The sequence below is a fragment of the Peromyscus leucopus genome, chromosome 10 (genome assembly GCF_004664715.2).
Source record: "Peromyscus leucopus breed LL Stock chromosome 10, UCI_PerLeu_2.1, whole genome shotgun sequence".
Lineage (NCBI taxonomy): Eukaryota > Metazoa > Chordata > Mammalia > Rodentia > Cricetidae > Peromyscus > Peromyscus leucopus.
In genome coordinates, this window is record NC_051071.1 from 1,600,299 (window position 1) to 1,618,600 (window position 18,302).

Consider the following 18,302-nt stretch of genomic DNA (forward strand, 5'->3'; position numbering starts at 1 on the left):
CAGTACATGGCACACATTCAGACATCAGCGGACAACTTTGTAGGGTTGTCGGTCCTTTCCACCTTTCTGTGGAGTCTGAGGTTTGCACAGTAAGCAGCACCTTCCCCACTGAGCCTTCCTGCTGACTTCTGTGTCCCATGAACACAGTCCACACGAACATGGGAAGACTTGTCTAACAGGGAGGGACAGGGCCACCCCAACCTGCTGGGGATGTGGGTCAGCTGGCTGCCCAGCAGCCCGTACCTACTTTCTTTCCCAGCTCTGGGGAGTTGCTCTGGGAGGATAACTGCTCTCAGGAGGAAGAGTTCTTTCTAGTTTTCTCTTCCTCTCAGTTAGGAAGAGGCTGCTTTTTCACTTAAAATTGCTATGATAAATAAAAACAACAAACATTTTTGAAATTTTTATTTGGTGTTAACTCCACAAGAAAACAAAACAAACAAAACAAAAAAAAATCAGTTACTCTGGTGTACGTGAAATCAGAACAATACAACCACGGAAAAAAAAATCTCAGCCCAGGAATGGAGCTGATACTTCAGTGCTACGGATATGCAACGCGCTTCATACCACAGTGCGTTTCAGCGTTTGCCAACTTTTTTTAATGCTTTTTTGTGATCATCCATTCATGAAACTAAAACCACACTTCAATTCTGTGCCAAAGCCTCTGAACTTCAGCCACTTAACTACAGAAAGGAACCAAATACAGAATCTATTCATCCCTTTGCCTTTTATGACCCACCGCATCCCCTGTGGGGGGCCTCTCCCCACAGCTGAGGAGGTAGGTGTCTTTGCCACCTGGAGCCCTTTCCTGACGAACACTGGCTGTCCAGGTCATCCAAGTTCACGGTTGAGTATGAAATATTTGGTCATAGCAACAATTTCTAGGGTAATTGTGACTGCATTGATTTTAGGAATTTATAACTTTCAATCCTTTTTGCCTTTGATGATAGGTTATATTTCAGTGCAGATGTTAATCAAATTTTAGGAAGCTCCAGAAGAAAAAAAATACATAAAACTTATCTGATGTCTGTAAATAAATAAGAGCAACATGAAACCTTCCACATGCACACACGCACACACAAGCACTGTAAAGTGTCGGAAGATGTGCTGTATGAAAACAAACCCTAGGGTGGTAAGATGCCCCCAGCCAGCCAGCCAGGCTCCCCATGGTGAGGATGCACAGAACTGCAGTGACTGCACAGCCTCCACGGTATTTCCTGTGTTCCTGAGAAGCAGGCAGCAAACTCAAGTACTCGCAGCAAGGCCTCAGGGGCAGCCCCCCACGTGCCCAGTGCTGCCCCACTTACTGGTGAGGCCCGCTTGGCTACTTCCGAGCGCTCAGCCACTCCCGATGTTCTGGACAAGGTGTTTTACTACACAAGTTGGTTAAGAGAGAAAACTGATTTGGATGTTCAGCTTTGCACACTGCTCCCCCCAGCACTGTGGCAGTGCTGCTCTGAGAGCTCAAAGGGTGATGACACGCCTAGACACAGCTGTGTGAGGCATGCCTGCTGCTTCACCAAGCCACACGGGCGACGATCAGAACAGCATCACACAGGTATGTGGGAAAGTCCTCTACCCACCCCAGCCCACCACAAGCAGAACTTGCCCAGAACATTCTCTCAAACACAAAATGAGATACAAGCTATACTACATCACAGCCACAAGAACAGCTAGCTGCAGCAGCCAAAGATTTCTCTGGGGTAATGAGGTGGCCTCACTGCATGTCAAATGTTTTTAAGTTCATTTGGAGACATCAGTTCAATGTTGTCACCAGAAAATAATTTGTAGGTAAGGTCCTCAACTATGTGCTCGAGAGGCAGCTCAGAGAACCCCATGCACTACAGTAGCAGAACTTAACCCATCCACCCCATGCCTCAAATCCTTGGCTTCTTCAGCTAGCAAGAAAGTCACAAGCCACAGTATCTTCCATGGTACTTTAGGGGAATCCTAAGAGAGAGCACAGTATTCTGTAAGTCTCTAAAGCACACCCTTGTGTTCCTACAGCAATGTCCATGAGATCTTCTGAATGAGCCTGCAGATGAGTCACCATGCTTCCCTCCTCCTTCAGCAAGGCCCCGACCCACTGCAGCAGGGGAGAGGACTGATCTCCTGGCTCAGAGAACAGAGCTAGAGTCTCTGGACGGTGGCGGTTGTCGCCACAGTGCTGACAAGGTGATGGCGACACTGCCGCCAGAGGGAGGCCTGCAGCTGCGATGCAGAAGCTGGACGCGCTAGGACAAGCACATGCACACCCATTCCTTACTGGACAGCACAGTCTAGTCTACTTCAGAGAGCAAGAACTTAACAGCTTAGAAACAAATCTTCAACAGGACAGCTGTCCTCAACGCTAAAATAAGCAAGAAGAGAAAGGTAATCACTGGTGTGGATCAGTTAATCGAAGAAGAAACCTAAGTTGCTGCTTTAGACTAACAGGCCTCCCAGAAGGCAATTTCCCATCACAGCATTTTCAACGACTGGTACTACTCTGCAGGGTCAGAGATGTGTTCGGGAGAAGAGCTCCTCTGTGCTGGGGCCCACCCACTCTCCGCCGGCTTCGGAGCCTGTGTCACCCGTGTCAGAGCTGGCGCTGGAACACATCTTCCTGTGGAGGCCGTTTGGTTTTGTCTCACAACCTCTCTCTCCTGTGCATCTTGCTTCATAAACAGAAGACACCTACAATTCAAGAAACAATTTTCAATACACCAAAAATCAGACACACACACACACACCCCTTCCGCCCAAGGGCTGATTCTATTCATAGGCAGAGATGAGCAGCAATCACTGATATGTCCTATGGAGAGCAACAAAGATGTGAAGTCACACTGTCTAAGAGGAAACCTCTTCTCCCTTGTCCTCGAAGGGTCCAATTCTAATTCTGCATGTCTAGTCACAGGAATATTGTGGCCATATTAGGGTAGGACAAAGGGCCTCCTTAACTCCCAACAGGTCTTTGAATACCTGGCTCGGGACAGCCCATGAAGCTTCACATAGGCTCCCGTGGAAAGCCAGACCTGGTCATGCCCATGGGGCTCACAGTTCCAGCAGACAAGCAAACCAAAGGACACAGCTTCCGATTGTAGACACGAGGATAACTGGGAAGGGCATTCTGGACAGAGTGCTTCAGAAGGTGGCACTCCTGAGCAAAGGCTGGTGCTCGGCATTGCAGTTTTAGCATTACCTAGCATGGTATAGAGCATCTTTTTGTTGTGTTCACAGGAAGGCTGGCATCTGAGGACCCTAGGATACTAGGTGCCAATGGTAGCCTTTTCACCAGTTACAGCAACTAGCAACACTACCCAGCCCATCACAACATCCACCACCAGCGCCGCCCCATCATAGTCCCTGCATTTGAGCCAGAGGAAGAAGCACAGAAAAGCCACGTGAGAGCAAAGCACACAGGCTTCCAGGAGGCTGGATTTCTTCCAACTGCACAGGCTAGGAGCATGAATGAGCCCTACAGCCAGACTGTAGGGACAGACAGCTCATGTCTGTGTTCCACCTCCAGATGCCTCCATTTTCTACTCTGCAAATGGGTAGGCCAAGAATACTTAGTGCACAGGAGTATTTGTGAGGTCACTGTCTCGCTGAATGGAGATGATTATCAAGGACAAGCGGAAGCAAGGACAAGAAAGGCTGTGGCCATTGCTGAGGAGTGGCAGTGGTCTGAACCACGTGGAAAGGATGGTGTAGAGGAAAGAGGTGGATGGAAAGTGGAGGTGAGGTGCATTAACAGGCTGGTAGACACACTGCGTGTAGAGGTGAGAGGAAAAGACAGGTAGAGACAGGTGGTGGGATAGCCATTCCCTGAGGGTGGAAGGCTTATGGGGATGCCTTGCTTGTAGGCTGGGAAACATTAACACAACCTGATAGGTCAGCAGGATTAGCACCACATGGTGCTTCGGAGAATTCTTTCAGTGCTTGAGCTAACTCTGACAACTCCGAGGAGAAAATAAGTTTCCTTCAATTCATTGGTCAAGCTGCCTAACAGTGGAAGGCCTGAGACTGAGCTAAAAGTAGGTCAAGGTCTTGAATGTGCCTTCATGGTACTCACAGGCTTGTGGGGGAGACAGAAGGGTCTGGGATGGCGGGACTCCCCATCCAGAGAGTGCACAGGAGCACAGGAAGGGCAAGGTCTGTCCCACACAGGTTAGAAAAGCACACTGGAAAGAGGAAAATGCTGCCCCAGGATTGAACGAGGAGCAACAGGCTTAGCACAGCATTAAACCCCCTTGTACCAGCAGCGTAGGGAAAGCTGGAGGGGTATCAGGGGCTCTCCATGAAGGTCTGGCAAATGGTTGGGGGTGGGGAGTAGGGTGAGGCAGACCCAAAGGAAAGGCCAAGAGGAGAAAGGCAACACCCACAGATCTGGGGAATTCGGGCCAGGGTGGGTCACAGGACTCCCAAGTTTGTGACTAGAGTGGTAGGGAGGAGGACAGTCCACTTACCCTATTAAAATCTAACAGACGCTCTTCACGACTGGGTGTCTCTTTAGCATCTGGATATTCTTCTATACCATTCTCTCCCTTGGCATTTGTATAACATTCTTAATCATTTTGAATGGAGAAGGGAAAAGAGGGAAAGGGGGAAATTCAATTAAGACAGTTATGAAACACACATCCTTGTTTCACCTCACTGAAAAGCTAGGCCTCCCCACCCTCTGGAGGTTTAAGTTGTCATCAAAAGTACAGTCAGTCAGGAGGAGTATATGGGAAATCACTGATGCCAACGGAAAATTTTCAGCCACAAGTGAGTAATGAATAATAATAAAACCCATCCAGCATAAGCATATTGTACTGTAAAACATTCTCTCAACAATTCAACAAATAAACACACAGACCCATGATGTGATGGTCCTGGGAACACAGGAAAAAGACCAACCAGCGAGGCCTATGCTCTCAAGAATAAGTGTCAAAGAGGAGGGAGACAGACGATGTACCACAGATGTGCTCATGGAACAGGAGCAGGGGTTCCAAACCGGGGCAGCCCAATGAGAAAGCAAAGCAGGTAAACAGCTGGCCTGTTAGAACTCAACACCACGCCCACCAGTCTGTATGTAACTCCTACGCACTGGGGAAAGGAGGTTCATGGTCTTGTTGGCCAAGGCCGCCCACCACAGTCTATATGTAACACCTGTGCACTGGGGAAAGGAGGCTCATGGTCTTGTTGGCCAAGGCCGACAGGCTGCGAAGGCAATGCAGACTGTTAGAGGAATCCAACCACAGCAGGGTCAACTGTGCTTCACCCATGCTGTATACTATTCAGCCACCTGGGGAACTTGGAGAAACCTAGGCCCCAGGAGACTGACTATCAGTACTTCTGAGAAGCTTCCAGATGATTCCTGAGCACAGCTCCCATGCTGAACCTAGTCCTTAGCCTAGCCTCTTGCCCACCAACACTATGAAGAAGTCAACTGTGATGGAGTTACAGAGAAGGATGAAGACTCCAACCAGGCTAATTTGAACCTGGCTCTGACAAGAGCTCAGGAATGCTGCTCCCTTAGCAACCCAGCTCACTGGAGTTACACCACAAATATCAATGGGAGGTTATTGCTATTGTGTGCCCAGAGCTACAGAGGACAAGGCCAGCCTTAATGAGTGTTACACTCCTGGGTACCAAGTACAGACTTTGTTTGCCATGTGGGCACATAACCTAACAGTCCTGGGCATTACTTGAATAACCCTGTCTTTGAGTGACAGGAGTCATAACAGATGCCAGGTTCTGCTCTTTATATGTGACATGACTCAAAGCCCCACACCCTACCTCTACAAAACAGAAGCGATGCCGTCTTCTTAACGGAGGTGCTATGGGAGAAGTAGACAGATACACCAACATCTTTGATGGTCACTAACCCGGAATATGGGTTCTGGGAGGGCTGAGAGGCCACTGCACTCTGATGGAGGGGTCCTCATTTCATCCCATTCATTCTACATACAGACACACACACTGAGGCCAGAAGAGGGACTGTGGCAGGGGAGGTGGCTCCTTTCTGGCTCAGGAAGGCTACTGGATAGAAGGATGTCCACCTCCACACCTTCATACAGAGGGTTGGCAAAGAACCATGCTGAGCTCATCCCATGTTTCTTGTGAAGCTTATAGTGACAGCTACTATTTGCTGAATTACCACTGTGTGTGGGTTACAGTTACAGGCCCTTTGCCTGCTGAAGAGGCATCTTTATTCCTCACAATCATCCCAACAGAGATGGCTTCCTTTTACAAATACAGACGACAGAGCACAGAAAGGCCCAGTAGCTGTGCAGAGGCACTAGGCTCTAGCTCAGCCTTGCTCCCCCAGCCTGGGCCCTTCATCACAGTCTGTGCTGCTCCCCAAAGGGCTCACTCCATACAACCTGGATAATACATGCCAATACCAACTGAGCCTCCAGAGCACAGAATGGCCGCAGTGTGAGTACTGGAGAATGCTGCCAACCCCTCTGTAGTCTCTGCCCCTAGCTGGCCTTGTCCAAACCACACTCCTGTACCATCCCATCTTCTGTTAGTTCAGCAGCCCGTCCTCCTGCCCCGACAGCCCCAGCTGCTGTGCTAGTCTGCATCCTACCCCCCAACCTCACTCAGAAGACACTCACCCAGGACAAGCAGTGTGTCTGCACATCCCCAGAGCAGCACTCTACTCAGAGAGACACACACACAGAAGTGCCTAGCACATAGGCTTTCAGCAGGACACACCCTGTCTCCTTACCAGACTCAACAGGCGGATAGAAAGACTATCCCCAGGGATGCTCAGAGTTCTGGTTGGCCAATGTTCAGAACAGAACATCTTGATTACTAACCATTTCTGATACTAGAACCTTCAGGAATGCCTGGTCCTTTGAAGGGGTGAGTAGCTAGTTGTCTTCTTGCATAACCTCCATGTGAGGCTATAGACCCTTGGCATTTGAACAGAAAGAATGCTTCACACTATCACTGCAAGGGAGCATCACAGGAATCTAACTCACAGTTGTCATTCACAAGACTGGCCATCATTCTTTCTCCACCAAGCTTCTTTATTTTATATACATGTACAAAAGCATTGCATACAGCCATTTACTGGCACCAGCCTAAAGACTGGATATTCAAGATTCAGAGCTGAGTTAGAACTGGGCTCCTACTAATGAACAGAATGAAGCAAACTGAGGAAGTATGAACTCAGTGTTTTAAAATCACCCCCAAAGGAAGTAGCTTCTTTGCTACACAGTGATAATCCTCGCTTCCTCTCCTAGCTCTTTGCAGGGAGGGGCTTCTGAGGCCCAGCTCTGGGGATTTCTGACCTGTACTGTAGCTGCCCCTGCATCTTAAACTCACCTAGCTTGCAAACTCGTCGGTCACTCAGGAGATTGGGTCTATACTCCTAGGGCCCTGGCATTCTCCTTGGCAAATGAGAACTCTCATCACCCTTCTCTCCAGAGTAGTGGTTCTAATGTTGCGACCCTTTAATACAGTTCCTCACGTCACGGTGACCCCCAACCATAAAGTTATTTCATTGCTACTTCATAACTGTAGTTTTGCTGCTGTACTGTAAATATCCTGTTCAACTCCAATGGGGTCATGACCCACAGATTGAGAACCATTGCTCTAGAGCCTCCCCTAACTCCCTGCTGTTGTTGTTCCACCTCAGTGTCAGGGCAGACCACCACCACAAAAATCTCTCCATCCTATTCCCAGTACCTAACTCCCCGGCTCCAGTTTCACCTGTGTTGTTGCTACCAGTCTTTCCGCACACATCTGACCTGAACACCCACCCTTCAAACTGAAATCCTTTCCATGACCACCCTCAACACACAGCAAGCTCAAGGCAGCAGCCAGGCTCCCATATCTGTAGCCTCCTTCCTATCAGACTCTGGCTCAGCTGGCTCAAACTATCTGAGCCCAACGGAACCCTGTTCTTTCAACCTGTCTCCCACTCTGAGGCCGTCTTTGCACAAAGATTGCCTGAGGACTTCCTTCTCTATGGTCATGGTAGCCATATGAATTTCACCAAAGGTCCAAACAAACCATTTATGCTTCTTCTAATGAACTTCTAAACCCTTTCACCAGCCTATGGCTAGGTTTAAGAGCAGAGTCCAGTGCTGGCCATAGGAACGTTTTTGGTGTTTCCTGGACTGTATCCACAGCCAAAGAACCTGTTGCTCTTGGTGAATTAGAAATTTAACACACTGATGACACAGTCTCCTTACCTTCACACTCTGAAGAGGGAAAAAGGGGAGAGTACAAGGCTTTTTCCCACCAGCTCTGCTTTTCTTGATTTCTCGTCACTTCTTGCACATCAGTGTTCAGTACGGGAAACTGTTTAGGTGAAGCCAAACATAGAGCATGTTTATAAACCTTCAGGACAGACGGAAAAATTTAAGCATTACTGTAGGACTACATACTTAGCAATGTTAGGTTGGTGTGTTAAATTCTTTTTTAAGTTTTTTGTTGTTTAGGATAAGACAGAGGGAAAAGGCCAAAATGCTCACTATAAGTAAAGGAAGCCTTAAGTATTTCAAATCCAAGAGGAACAAAAATCTTGACGAAAATCTCTTACAAGACCTAAAACAACAGATGGGAAAGGCTCCCAGACTACTGGAGTGCAACAGTGATAGTGGCCTGAGCCTGAAGTGCTGTGGAGAGAAGGGTTCCACCCTTCCCAGTGGAATGTTTGAGGATGCTCGGACCCTGCCCTCCCTCCTGGGCAGTGAGGACTGGCTACCAGCAGCTGTCACTGGTGACCAACAAGTCCTTGGAGTGCTCATGAACCTCAGAAGACACTTTTGTAGATACATGTATCGTGGTATGCTGGTGGTGCCCCCTTCTTCACTGGACCTGGGGAGCCTGCCACAAGCTCTCCAGGAAAAGTCTGGGCTCTCCATCTTTGTACCTTTCCAAGTCCCTATGCTGTGCTCTCACCAGAATGCTTGTGAACTGTGTACAATTTCAAGACATCATCTGTTCAAGTTCAAAGCCTGAACTGTTTCAGGTGTTTTGTTGTGCTTTGAACTGTAAATTATTTTACGTGTCTAAAATTACTTTATCAAGTAAGTTTTTAAAAATCACATAACAAAATGGGAAATACATTTTAAAGTTTTGTTTTCATTGAACATAACTTTTCAGAAATAGTTCTGTATTAGGAATGGAGGAAAATGGTGCCGTCTCTCAGAGTAGTCATTAACCTTTCTCCTCCCCTGTGGTCTGTCAGTTCTACCAACACCAATGAGTACTGCAGAAGGCCTGCCAAGGCTGAGCGAAATGCAAATGAAGCCAGGGTGTACAGGGTCTGCAGTGAAAGTGGCTGCCAGCACCTGACACCAACTTGTAGCACACGGAGGCCTTCTCTATTCTGGGAGGTTACTTGATGCTGTTTAGGGCAGCAAGCGAGAGTAGCCAGAGTGATCTCCATCATCCCCCGGTACTGAAGAGAGAAGAGGCAACAGGTTGCTACCTGAGTTCCTATCTGTGAGGTTAATTATCTTCTAATCCTCTTGTGAAATGGAAGAGACACAGAGTTAGTCAAGGACAAGGGTGGTGAGGCAAACAGGTGTGACAGGTCAAGACACCACCCAGGCACTGGGGCACACACCAAGACGTGGTCAGATGGGAGAGCACTGGAAGCTTAAGGACAAGACTGTTTTCTTGGTCATCTCTGCACCTCTAGGCAGCGCACTCTGTCTACAGACTACAGAAACTGGCTCCTAGGCTAGTCTGATTCCAGAGCGCATCAGGGTCCTCTCTTCCCCCAGCTGTGGCTCTTGCCAACGTTTGCCATTATTTGAGGAGTCTTTTCTGAACCCTTCCTTTGGGTGCCAATTCCTACGGCCAAGACTCACTGTGTTCTCTTTTACCCTGTAGCAGCCACTCACATTCAACAAGCATGCATTATTTCATGACACCTTTCCACTCAGTTATTCCCAGCTTTTGGGGAACACAACAAACACTACCAAAATTTGCTCATATGAGGCCTGTTTAATGTTTTAACTCAATGAATGCAAAGAATACAGAGAGGTGGAGGCAGGAGGACCACAAACCCAATGTCATCTCTTAGTTACACAGAATGAGTTCAAGGCCAGCCTTGGATGGGGGTAGGGGATGGGAAGCAACGGAAGAACAGAAGAAACTGAAAAAGGGCAGAACAGAGCAGTACCACCCAGAGAAGCTGCACCTGCCCACCTCCAGGTAACATACTCAAAAGGAAGCTTGGGAGAAAGCCTGCCTGGCTTCTTTTTTAACACAGAAAGCTCCATCTAGCACTTCCAATGCACCCAGTGTCTGGTCCAGTGCTCCATTTTCCTTCAAATGGTGTTTACATCCTCACACAGCATTAACCTAGCATGTTTGCTGTTAGCACCCAAGCCTGCAGGAAAACTCCACATAGGCCCTTGACTAATGATTCCAGCACCTGCAACAGTGCTGGGCAGAGGGCACTTCATACATGCTCCATGAATGAATGGGACAATGAAAAGGGCGGGGAGGCACAAACTTCATCCAGAAAGACTGACCACAGATATTCTTAGCAACTCTCAGTTCTTTAGAAGCTGGCAATCAAGAGAAGGGACAAAGACTCCATAGTTCACACTCCCACTAAATAGTCTATTTCTGGTGAAGAGAAAGGTGTTGGGGTTTCCTTTCTTCATGTCATTTTTCATCACTGGGTCACAAATGGCAAAGAAAGATTTCTGTGGACCTCTCTTTTAAAGAAACACAGTGTAAACAAGAGAACATCCACTGGAGACTGGAAGGGCCTGCTCCTGCTCTCTGACCCCATTGTGGGATAGGGTGGGTCTCTTCTTGAAACATAAACATTCCTAGCTATCAGGTGGGGAAATAAGTCTCTCTGGATGTATAGGAGGACAATACTAACAAAACTGGTACAGGAAGTATGTGTGCCACAAGCCAGGATGACCTCTGCTACCTCTCCATCCACAAGACTCACTGACCTTCCAGTGTAACATTCCTGGGACCAAATGAGCTCATCTCCTGAAGGACTGGAAAGTCCTTGAAGATAGGGACTAAGTATCTGGCTTCTTTTCTATGTTCAAAGTTCTTGGCATTAAGTAGGCATCAGAACCCAGAAGAAGAGGACACCCATGCCATACTTCTGTACAAGAGACACATGGGGTACAATTTCCCTCTGTGCTAGTTTTTGCCTTCCACTACAACTAGATGAGCTTCATTCAGTAATCAACACACCTCTGTAGCCCAGATTCTTTACCTGACCTTCTACTCACATGGCCGGCCTCCCACCCTCTGCAACTCCATGTCCAGGTGTGCTCAAAACACCTGCAGTGTCCATACCCTGGGAGGATTCTGGTGAAGTTCCCACAGTCTCCAGGCCTCATTTCCACTGTTCCACCTACCACATCACCCACAACTGCACTGGCCCTGATGTCCCAAAAGATAAGGAACTTGTCAAGTAAACTGGTGAAACCACACAGCGGAACAGTATAGGAGACATAAGAAGGGTGGTTACAATAAAGGCCGTTTCAGTTAAAAGGGAAACATGACCATGTGGAGAATCCTCGTGCTGGGGTTTACCATAACTTAGCACTAATGAGGCTGGTGGGAGGAGTCCTTTTCACTGTGCATATGTCCTCCTTCAACTTCAGATGAACAGCCCATTTCAGTTAAGACAGTGATGTACAAACTGGGTTTCTTGCCTAGACTGAACTTCTTCCCACAACAAGGATGGCACCTCACTCATTGGGGCTCTTCCCTTAGTGATAGGCACATTCAGGCATCCAAATCATGTCTGCCTAGTTTGACTTAACTTTAATAAAACCCTATTCTTTCCATGGTCCTAAACGCGAGCTCTACTGGAAACCCTTTGTTTTCATCCTCTTGCACTGAAACAGAAGGGATCTCAGTGAACTTGAAGTGGTGTGTCCATGTCCTCCAAGAGACCGGCTCTGCTTAGGCAAAGGCATCTCTCAGGAACTCCTCAAAACTGACCTGGTGATTATGATGGGGTAGACAGACAAAGGTCCTAGTCTCAGCCTGGTCCCAAACTGTCCCTTCAAAGCACTCTCCACTCTGTTCCTTAAGTCAGCCTATAAAGAGAGCTCCAATCTGCAGCGATGCTGACAGTATGACAGCATCCACACTCTCAAGATGTCCCCACACATCTGCTGCAAGATAGGACCTCTCAAAAAAAAAAAAAAAAAAAAAACCCAGAATTCTGAGAACACGGAAATACATCAACATACTAGAAAGCGAAGGAATATGGTAGTAGTAGGTGGTATCTTGCTTCTTTCCTCATTTTCTTTCTTCCCAATCTGGAACCAGGTGAAATACAAAGTACATAAAGGAACATTTAAGGAGGAAAAATGGGGGCAACACAACAACACATAAAGGCTAACAACATTGCTGACTTTTCCTTAGCAATTCAGATTTCAGGGATTGAAGGGGATTAAACTCAGCCTTCTATGAACCAAGAAGCATGCTGACTAGAGCAGCAATTCTCAAGTCCCCCTGAGGCTTTTGCAACCACCCAAAGACAAGCAGCTGCCCACCTAGACGCTCTGACTCAAACGGTTAGTGCAGTGCCCAGTCATAGAAGCCAACAATCAAGTACTGGGGGGAAAAGATAAGGAATCCACAAGACATAGAAAATATAAGAAAAGGGAGAAATTAATTCTGACATGAGGTGGGATTGAGGACAGCACAGGACTCAGGGAGGTACCAGTGAAGGAGGTAGATGTGAAGGCCTCACAGGATGGGTGGGAGCCAGTGAGCAGGACAAACGAGAGGATAGACAATACATATCCATCTGTACCAGGTGGTTATGACTTGTGACTGCCTCCAACTCTGCTTAACAACCTGACTCTGGAAAAAAGCCAGGCACTGCTATGCCAACTAATCATCAAATAAAGCGGGCAGGCAGCTCTGCTTTCCCGGGGAACAACTTATTGCTGTGTCAGTTCTGGTACAGTCAATTTAACATCAAGGTACTTCCTAGAAATATACTCAAGGGGTATGACGACTCCATTAACAAAACTGCTGACACTAAGCTCACCCAACAGTTCCCCATAAAACTCCCTGCTCGCAGAGCACTGGGGAAGACGTGTCACTTCACTTGGATCATGGGTTCATTCATACATGAACTACAATACACTTTAAAGAACAGTGTCCAGATATAAGGTATTTTTTATGAAATACACAGCTATAATAAAGCTGACTGACATTCTTTACTCAGAGTTGCAGCTTGGCTCCCCAACTCTGAAAGCTAGAACACTTACACACAGGCCTTATGTTTTACCCACAATGCACACATATTACATAAGAACTTTACATCCTGTGAATTATTATGTATGCCTTTTCCACGCAGAGTCAATTATGTACTGTAAATAGCAAATCCATTTACATCCTTAAATGTAAACTAAGAATTTTAAGTTCTAAAATAATTAATTTCCCAGTAATTCAGCCCTGTTTTTCTTGTCTGATAAGGCTACTCTTCATTAATGTCTGATCAAATCCCTAATTCAATACTGACACATACCTCTTCCAGTTGTCCTGAAGACACTGGATTATCTTCACAAGCAGGGAACTGACAACCTGCTTTGCAACTGCAAAAATCATTGATTTCCTCTTCACATTGTGCCATTATTTTACAGTTTACTGCTGAGCTTTCTAAATTTATTTCCAGAGATTCATTAAAATTACATTCCAAACACTGATTTTGTTTTCCTACTGGCAGAATCCCTGATGCCTCCTCCTGGGAATCCAGTGATGTCTGAGCACTCTTTTCCATTCCAGATTTTTTTAACCTGGGCAGGAACTTCCCAGACTCTAGCTCTGATTTCCCATAGTAGTGGCCTTCCTTCTCTGCATCTTCTTCTAGAGGTTTGAGATCTGCTTGTGGGTCTTCAAATACATCAACTTGAGAAGGAATGGGAATATTTGCTTCATCTCTCTCAGATTCAAATTCTGACTCACTTCCTCCTCCAGGGGATAGTTCAGATGCAGAAATTGGGCGAAAGTGAGTTCGAGGAGAGATTCGTATAGCCCTGTACTGTGTCCTGTCAACACCACATATTCTGGGGTGAAAAACTTCACTGTCTGAATCAGAGCAAAGGATTGATTTCGGCTTAAAACTGGGGCTGAAAGATGCAATCCCTTCTGGTTCAAATGAACACTCTACGTGGAGAACTTGTGAGAATGGATTGCTTAGGTCAAAGGAAGAGAATGAATATTCAAGCCCAGGATCTTCAACTTGAAAGTTACTGCAGGCTCCTAGCAAGTCTTCATGGAAGATGAAAGAAAATCCCTTGTTTAATCCATTTTCCCCACTCTTCGGCATATCGTTCTGTTCAAATGACACAAAGGGCTTCCAGAGCTGCCTGTGACCAGGAGCAAAGCTGTTTCCAGGGGTCATAAAGACATCTGTACCAGCTATTGTCACTACATCAGAAGCTGCACACTGTAACAAACTCCCTTTTGTGTGACCAGGTGGTACAACTGCCCACTCCCCATCGCTGTTGAACGTTTTCAGTTCTCCATAAACTCCTCCAAGAATGAATGTGTTCTCTTTGTCTTGGGCCACATCCCAAGGTTTAGAGGGTGTGGTGTAATCACCGCCATCCACCTTGGACAGCTCACTAGAGACAAATGCTCTTTTCTCCAGGTTCTCCTTCTGTCCCTCCCAGAGATGATACTCTGATCTCTGCACAGCCCTACTAGGCTCCTGAAGGCCTTCCATCTTAGCATCAGTGTCCAAACAGCAGCAGTAGTTATTTACATCTGTGGAAAACAACTCCTCCCCAGTTCTTTCTGTCTCTACTGCAGCCACAGAATTTCTATTTGCCATCTTTGTCCAAATGTCTTTAATAACCCCTGAGCTGTAGCCATCTCCATGTGGACTGCTTTCACTACATGTCTGTGTAGTTTCAAAGTTCTTGTTTTCGGCCTTTTGTTCTAGCTGAATACCACACACAGATTCTAGCTTAGATCTTTTTTTGAAAACTAATGTAGGAATTTCTCCTAAAGTTCTACTGTTTTGCTGGCAAGTTTCATCCTGCAAAAAATCTAGAAGTTCTTCATCTACATAATCTGAAGAGACTCTGGGAACTACATAATTAATATCTTCCGCAGTAAACTGTGTTGATTCTTCAAACTGAATGTTTAGTGTCTCGTTGTCCGAGCGTGCTTCTTCTGAATGGGACCACGGACTACAAGTTCTTGTTGAAAGATTAGAACAGTGTTCGTTTTCTTCAAAGGCACTATTTTTGGTCCATATTAGCAATCTAGACTGTGTTTTCCCCAGTATATTAGCACTAGAATCTGTAGGTTCACTTCCCAAGTTGAGTGTTTCAAAAGAAAATGGTAAAACGGAATTACTGCATTGCACTTCAAATACTGAAAAACAAGAGTTTATACCAGATCCTTCATTAATATTGGAAAAGGGCTCTTGATTGCCAGCAAGCACGTGTGAACTGAGTATCGTGCTATCCAAGATAGGAGAGAGTCTAACTGGAGAGTCTCCTCCAAAACTCTCTCCATCAGCATCACCAGAACTGGATGAACAACACTCCCAAAACTGAGCCAGATTGCCAAGGTCTTGCAGGAAGAAGCCCTCAGCACCCACTGAGCTGGTAGAATCTGTCCATATTGCACGTTCCCCTTGCAACTCCATGCCATCTAACACTATGCAACATTCTGCCTCAAAATCTGTATTCTCCTTGCTTTTTTGTCGAATCATATTCAAAATCCGACTTTCTCCTTGCATTGTTTCTGAGGCACCAGGATCCAACATGGATTGATCAATATCCACTTCATAGAAGTGTGTTAATTCTGATAGATGAATATCATCCAGGTATTTATTGTCCTCTGGTAGAGAACATAATGAGGTCCCAGCGAGGTCAATATCCTCGTTTATAACTGCAGGCATTTCTACAAAATGACCATCAATGAAAGTACCTGCTGCGAGGTATGTTCTATGGATGTTACTGTTGCTGATACACAGACCATGCATGGATTCAGACAAGTCTTCCACTGCCTCTGCTGCCAGAGCACTTGAATCTTCCCTGTTGCGGTATGTGGTTTCTAGCTTGCTTTTTCTACTCAAAGGGACAAAGTACTCAGCAATGGGCTCGGTGTACCACAGTGGCTCTTCCTTGTACTCTTTGTTGTTCCTGCTCTCCACATACAGGTCTTTCACTGCAGTGTTCCCGGGGTCACTCCGCCCTGTCTCCTTTGCTGCTCTTTTACCCCGCTTGCACAGCTGCCTGATGGACCCACTGCTGCTGCTGCTGCTGCTGCTGCTGCTGCTGCTGCCTGCATGGACACTTCTCTCTGCCTTCTCACAATGTTTTAGTGACAGCCTGCTTTGCCCATTTCGCCCTTTTTTGTTTCGAATTTCTCGTGCCTTGTGTCTGACTTTAACATACTTCATGGATGCTTTTAATTCTCCCTGATTACCACTTGAACTTGAGCCTGCTTCACTAGAGCCGGATGACCACGAGCGAGGGCGAATCTTCCCTTCAGGTTTGTGTCGGATCTGCTTTTTGTACAAGGCAGGCTTTTCTTCGATGGTGCCGTTGCTCAGCTTGTTCTCCTTCTCGTGTCTGCTCCTGCTCTGGGCTTTCTCATGCATGGGGATGGCGGCGGCAGTGCTTCTTTCTCTGATGGCTTCACTCTCGCTATTGCAGTCCTTTGGAGAAGATGTATCTGTGCTTGCTGGTGGGGCTGTGGATGATGAAGAGGAGCTAGAGTAAGAACAGGGTTTGGATTTGTTCCACACGGTCATGATCTCTTGCAGGCAAACTGGTTTCTCAGAAAGCGGTGGAAATGCTTCGTAGTACCTGCAAAACAGAGAAAACTCAAAAGCAAGCCACTTTTTACAGTCATCGTCTACACAAAGACAGCAATGCTAACCTAAGAGGCAGCACTTCAGCTGACTAGTGTTAGCATTCACATCATCAACAAAAAACAAAATTACCCAACAGTAAACTGTGCTATGCATTAAAGTCAACCCCATAAATCAAACACTTTAGCCTGCTCAGACTGTGAGAGGCACTATGCAAGTATTATGACAATATGGAAGACAGTGTACTTGTCAAAGCTTCAATTTCAACTAGGAAAAAATGACAAAAACAATGTAATAGGAAGAATGTACTGAGCTAATAGAAAATGTCTGAACTTGAATCTCATCTTGGTCACTTACAATGCTTGTGATGCTAAGCTTATGACATTTTTAGTCTATTATTTCCTCTCTCTAAAATAATGAACATATAACAAACCTCACAAAGTTGTGAACAGTGGAAATAAGTGGTGCTGAAAGCTGCTTAGCAAATAACTCAAGAACAGAAGCTCTGTAGCTACATCCCGAGACAGAACCTGGCTCATCTGCTTACTTTCTATGCACCTTAGGCCTATTACATAATCTGTAGTGGCTCAAAACAGGAGTAAGAGTGTCCATCCAACTCATGAGCAGGAAAGATTCCTACAAGAAATGAGTCAGAACATCACCAAATCCATGTCCTCACTTCTGCTATATTACTAGGGCAATAGCATGGAGCTTGGCATTTAAGAAGGCTCTCAGGAATGGCAGGGATCATCATATTCAAGTGCGCATGAATGAGGATACTGGTGCAATCAGAGATAGGGATCATAGTTGGGTTTAGTGAGCATTGTAAGGTATGAGACCTGAGAAAACATACATGCTGTGTTCCAGGATGGAAGCCTGATTGGGTCATAACCCCTGGACATGCTTAGAAGACCATGGAAAAGGGGGAAATACTTTTGACTTGCTAGAAAAACTGGCAGCCGTTGAAGACTTGAGAGCAGAATGGATCACCAAAGGATGTCCAAAGCTATGCTGGCTCCTGAGTGCACTGTTCTTCCAGAGAAAACACTAAGTGGGGCAAAGGCCATGTTTACAAAGGTGCTGAATGTGACAGTCTGTATTAAAGCTGTATAGTACAAATTATTACAAGCTTTATACATCATTTTATTATTTTAATTAATTTTTATTTATGTGTATGTGTGTGTCTGTGTGAGTGTATATCACATGTATGTAGGATTGCCCAAGGAGGCCACAAGAAAACATTGGATCCCCTGGAGCTGGAGTGACAAGAGGTTGTGAGCCACTTGACATGGGTGCTGAGAACTGAACTCAGGTCCACTGGAGAGCAGCAAGTACTCTTAACTGCTAAATCATCTTTCTAACCCTATACATAATTTTCAACATTCTAGCAGCCACACTAGAAGTCTATGAAGAAACTGGTGAAATTAATTCTAATAACTTATTAGAATATTATCACTTCAACATGTAATTGATACTAAACTGATTAATGTACTGTTTTGTAGTTTTTAAATACTGTTTCTAATCTCTATTG

General features: G+C 46.0%; 1 protein-coding gene across 5 annotated transcripts in view; it reads right to left on the minus strand.

Annotated features, from left to right (window-relative positions):
- Positions 1-387: 387 nt before the first annotated feature.
- The window catches only part of Kiaa0232 (KIAA0232 ortholog), a 68,092-nt gene continuing 50,177 nt past the window's right edge, over positions 388-18,302 (minus strand). For 2 of the 5 annotated variants that reach the window (XM_028882337.1, XM_037208883.1), the window contains 5 exons: positions 13,466-16,766; positions 12,174-12,242; positions 8,172-8,280; positions 4,446-4,543; positions 388-2,673 (listed from right to left, as the gene is read on the minus strand). In XM_028882337.1, coding sequence (XP_028738170.1) covers positions 2,494-2,673; positions 4,446-4,543; positions 8,172-8,280; positions 12,174-12,242; positions 13,466-16,766 — 3,757 coding nt within the window. In that variant the 3' untranslated portion in view covers positions 388-2,493. Of the gene's footprint in view, positions 2,674-4,445; positions 4,544-8,171; positions 8,320-12,173; positions 12,243-13,465; positions 16,767-18,302 lie in introns of all 5 variants that reach the window. The other 3 variants (XM_028882340.1, XM_028882339.1, XM_028882341.1) reach the window with 3 other exon arrangements.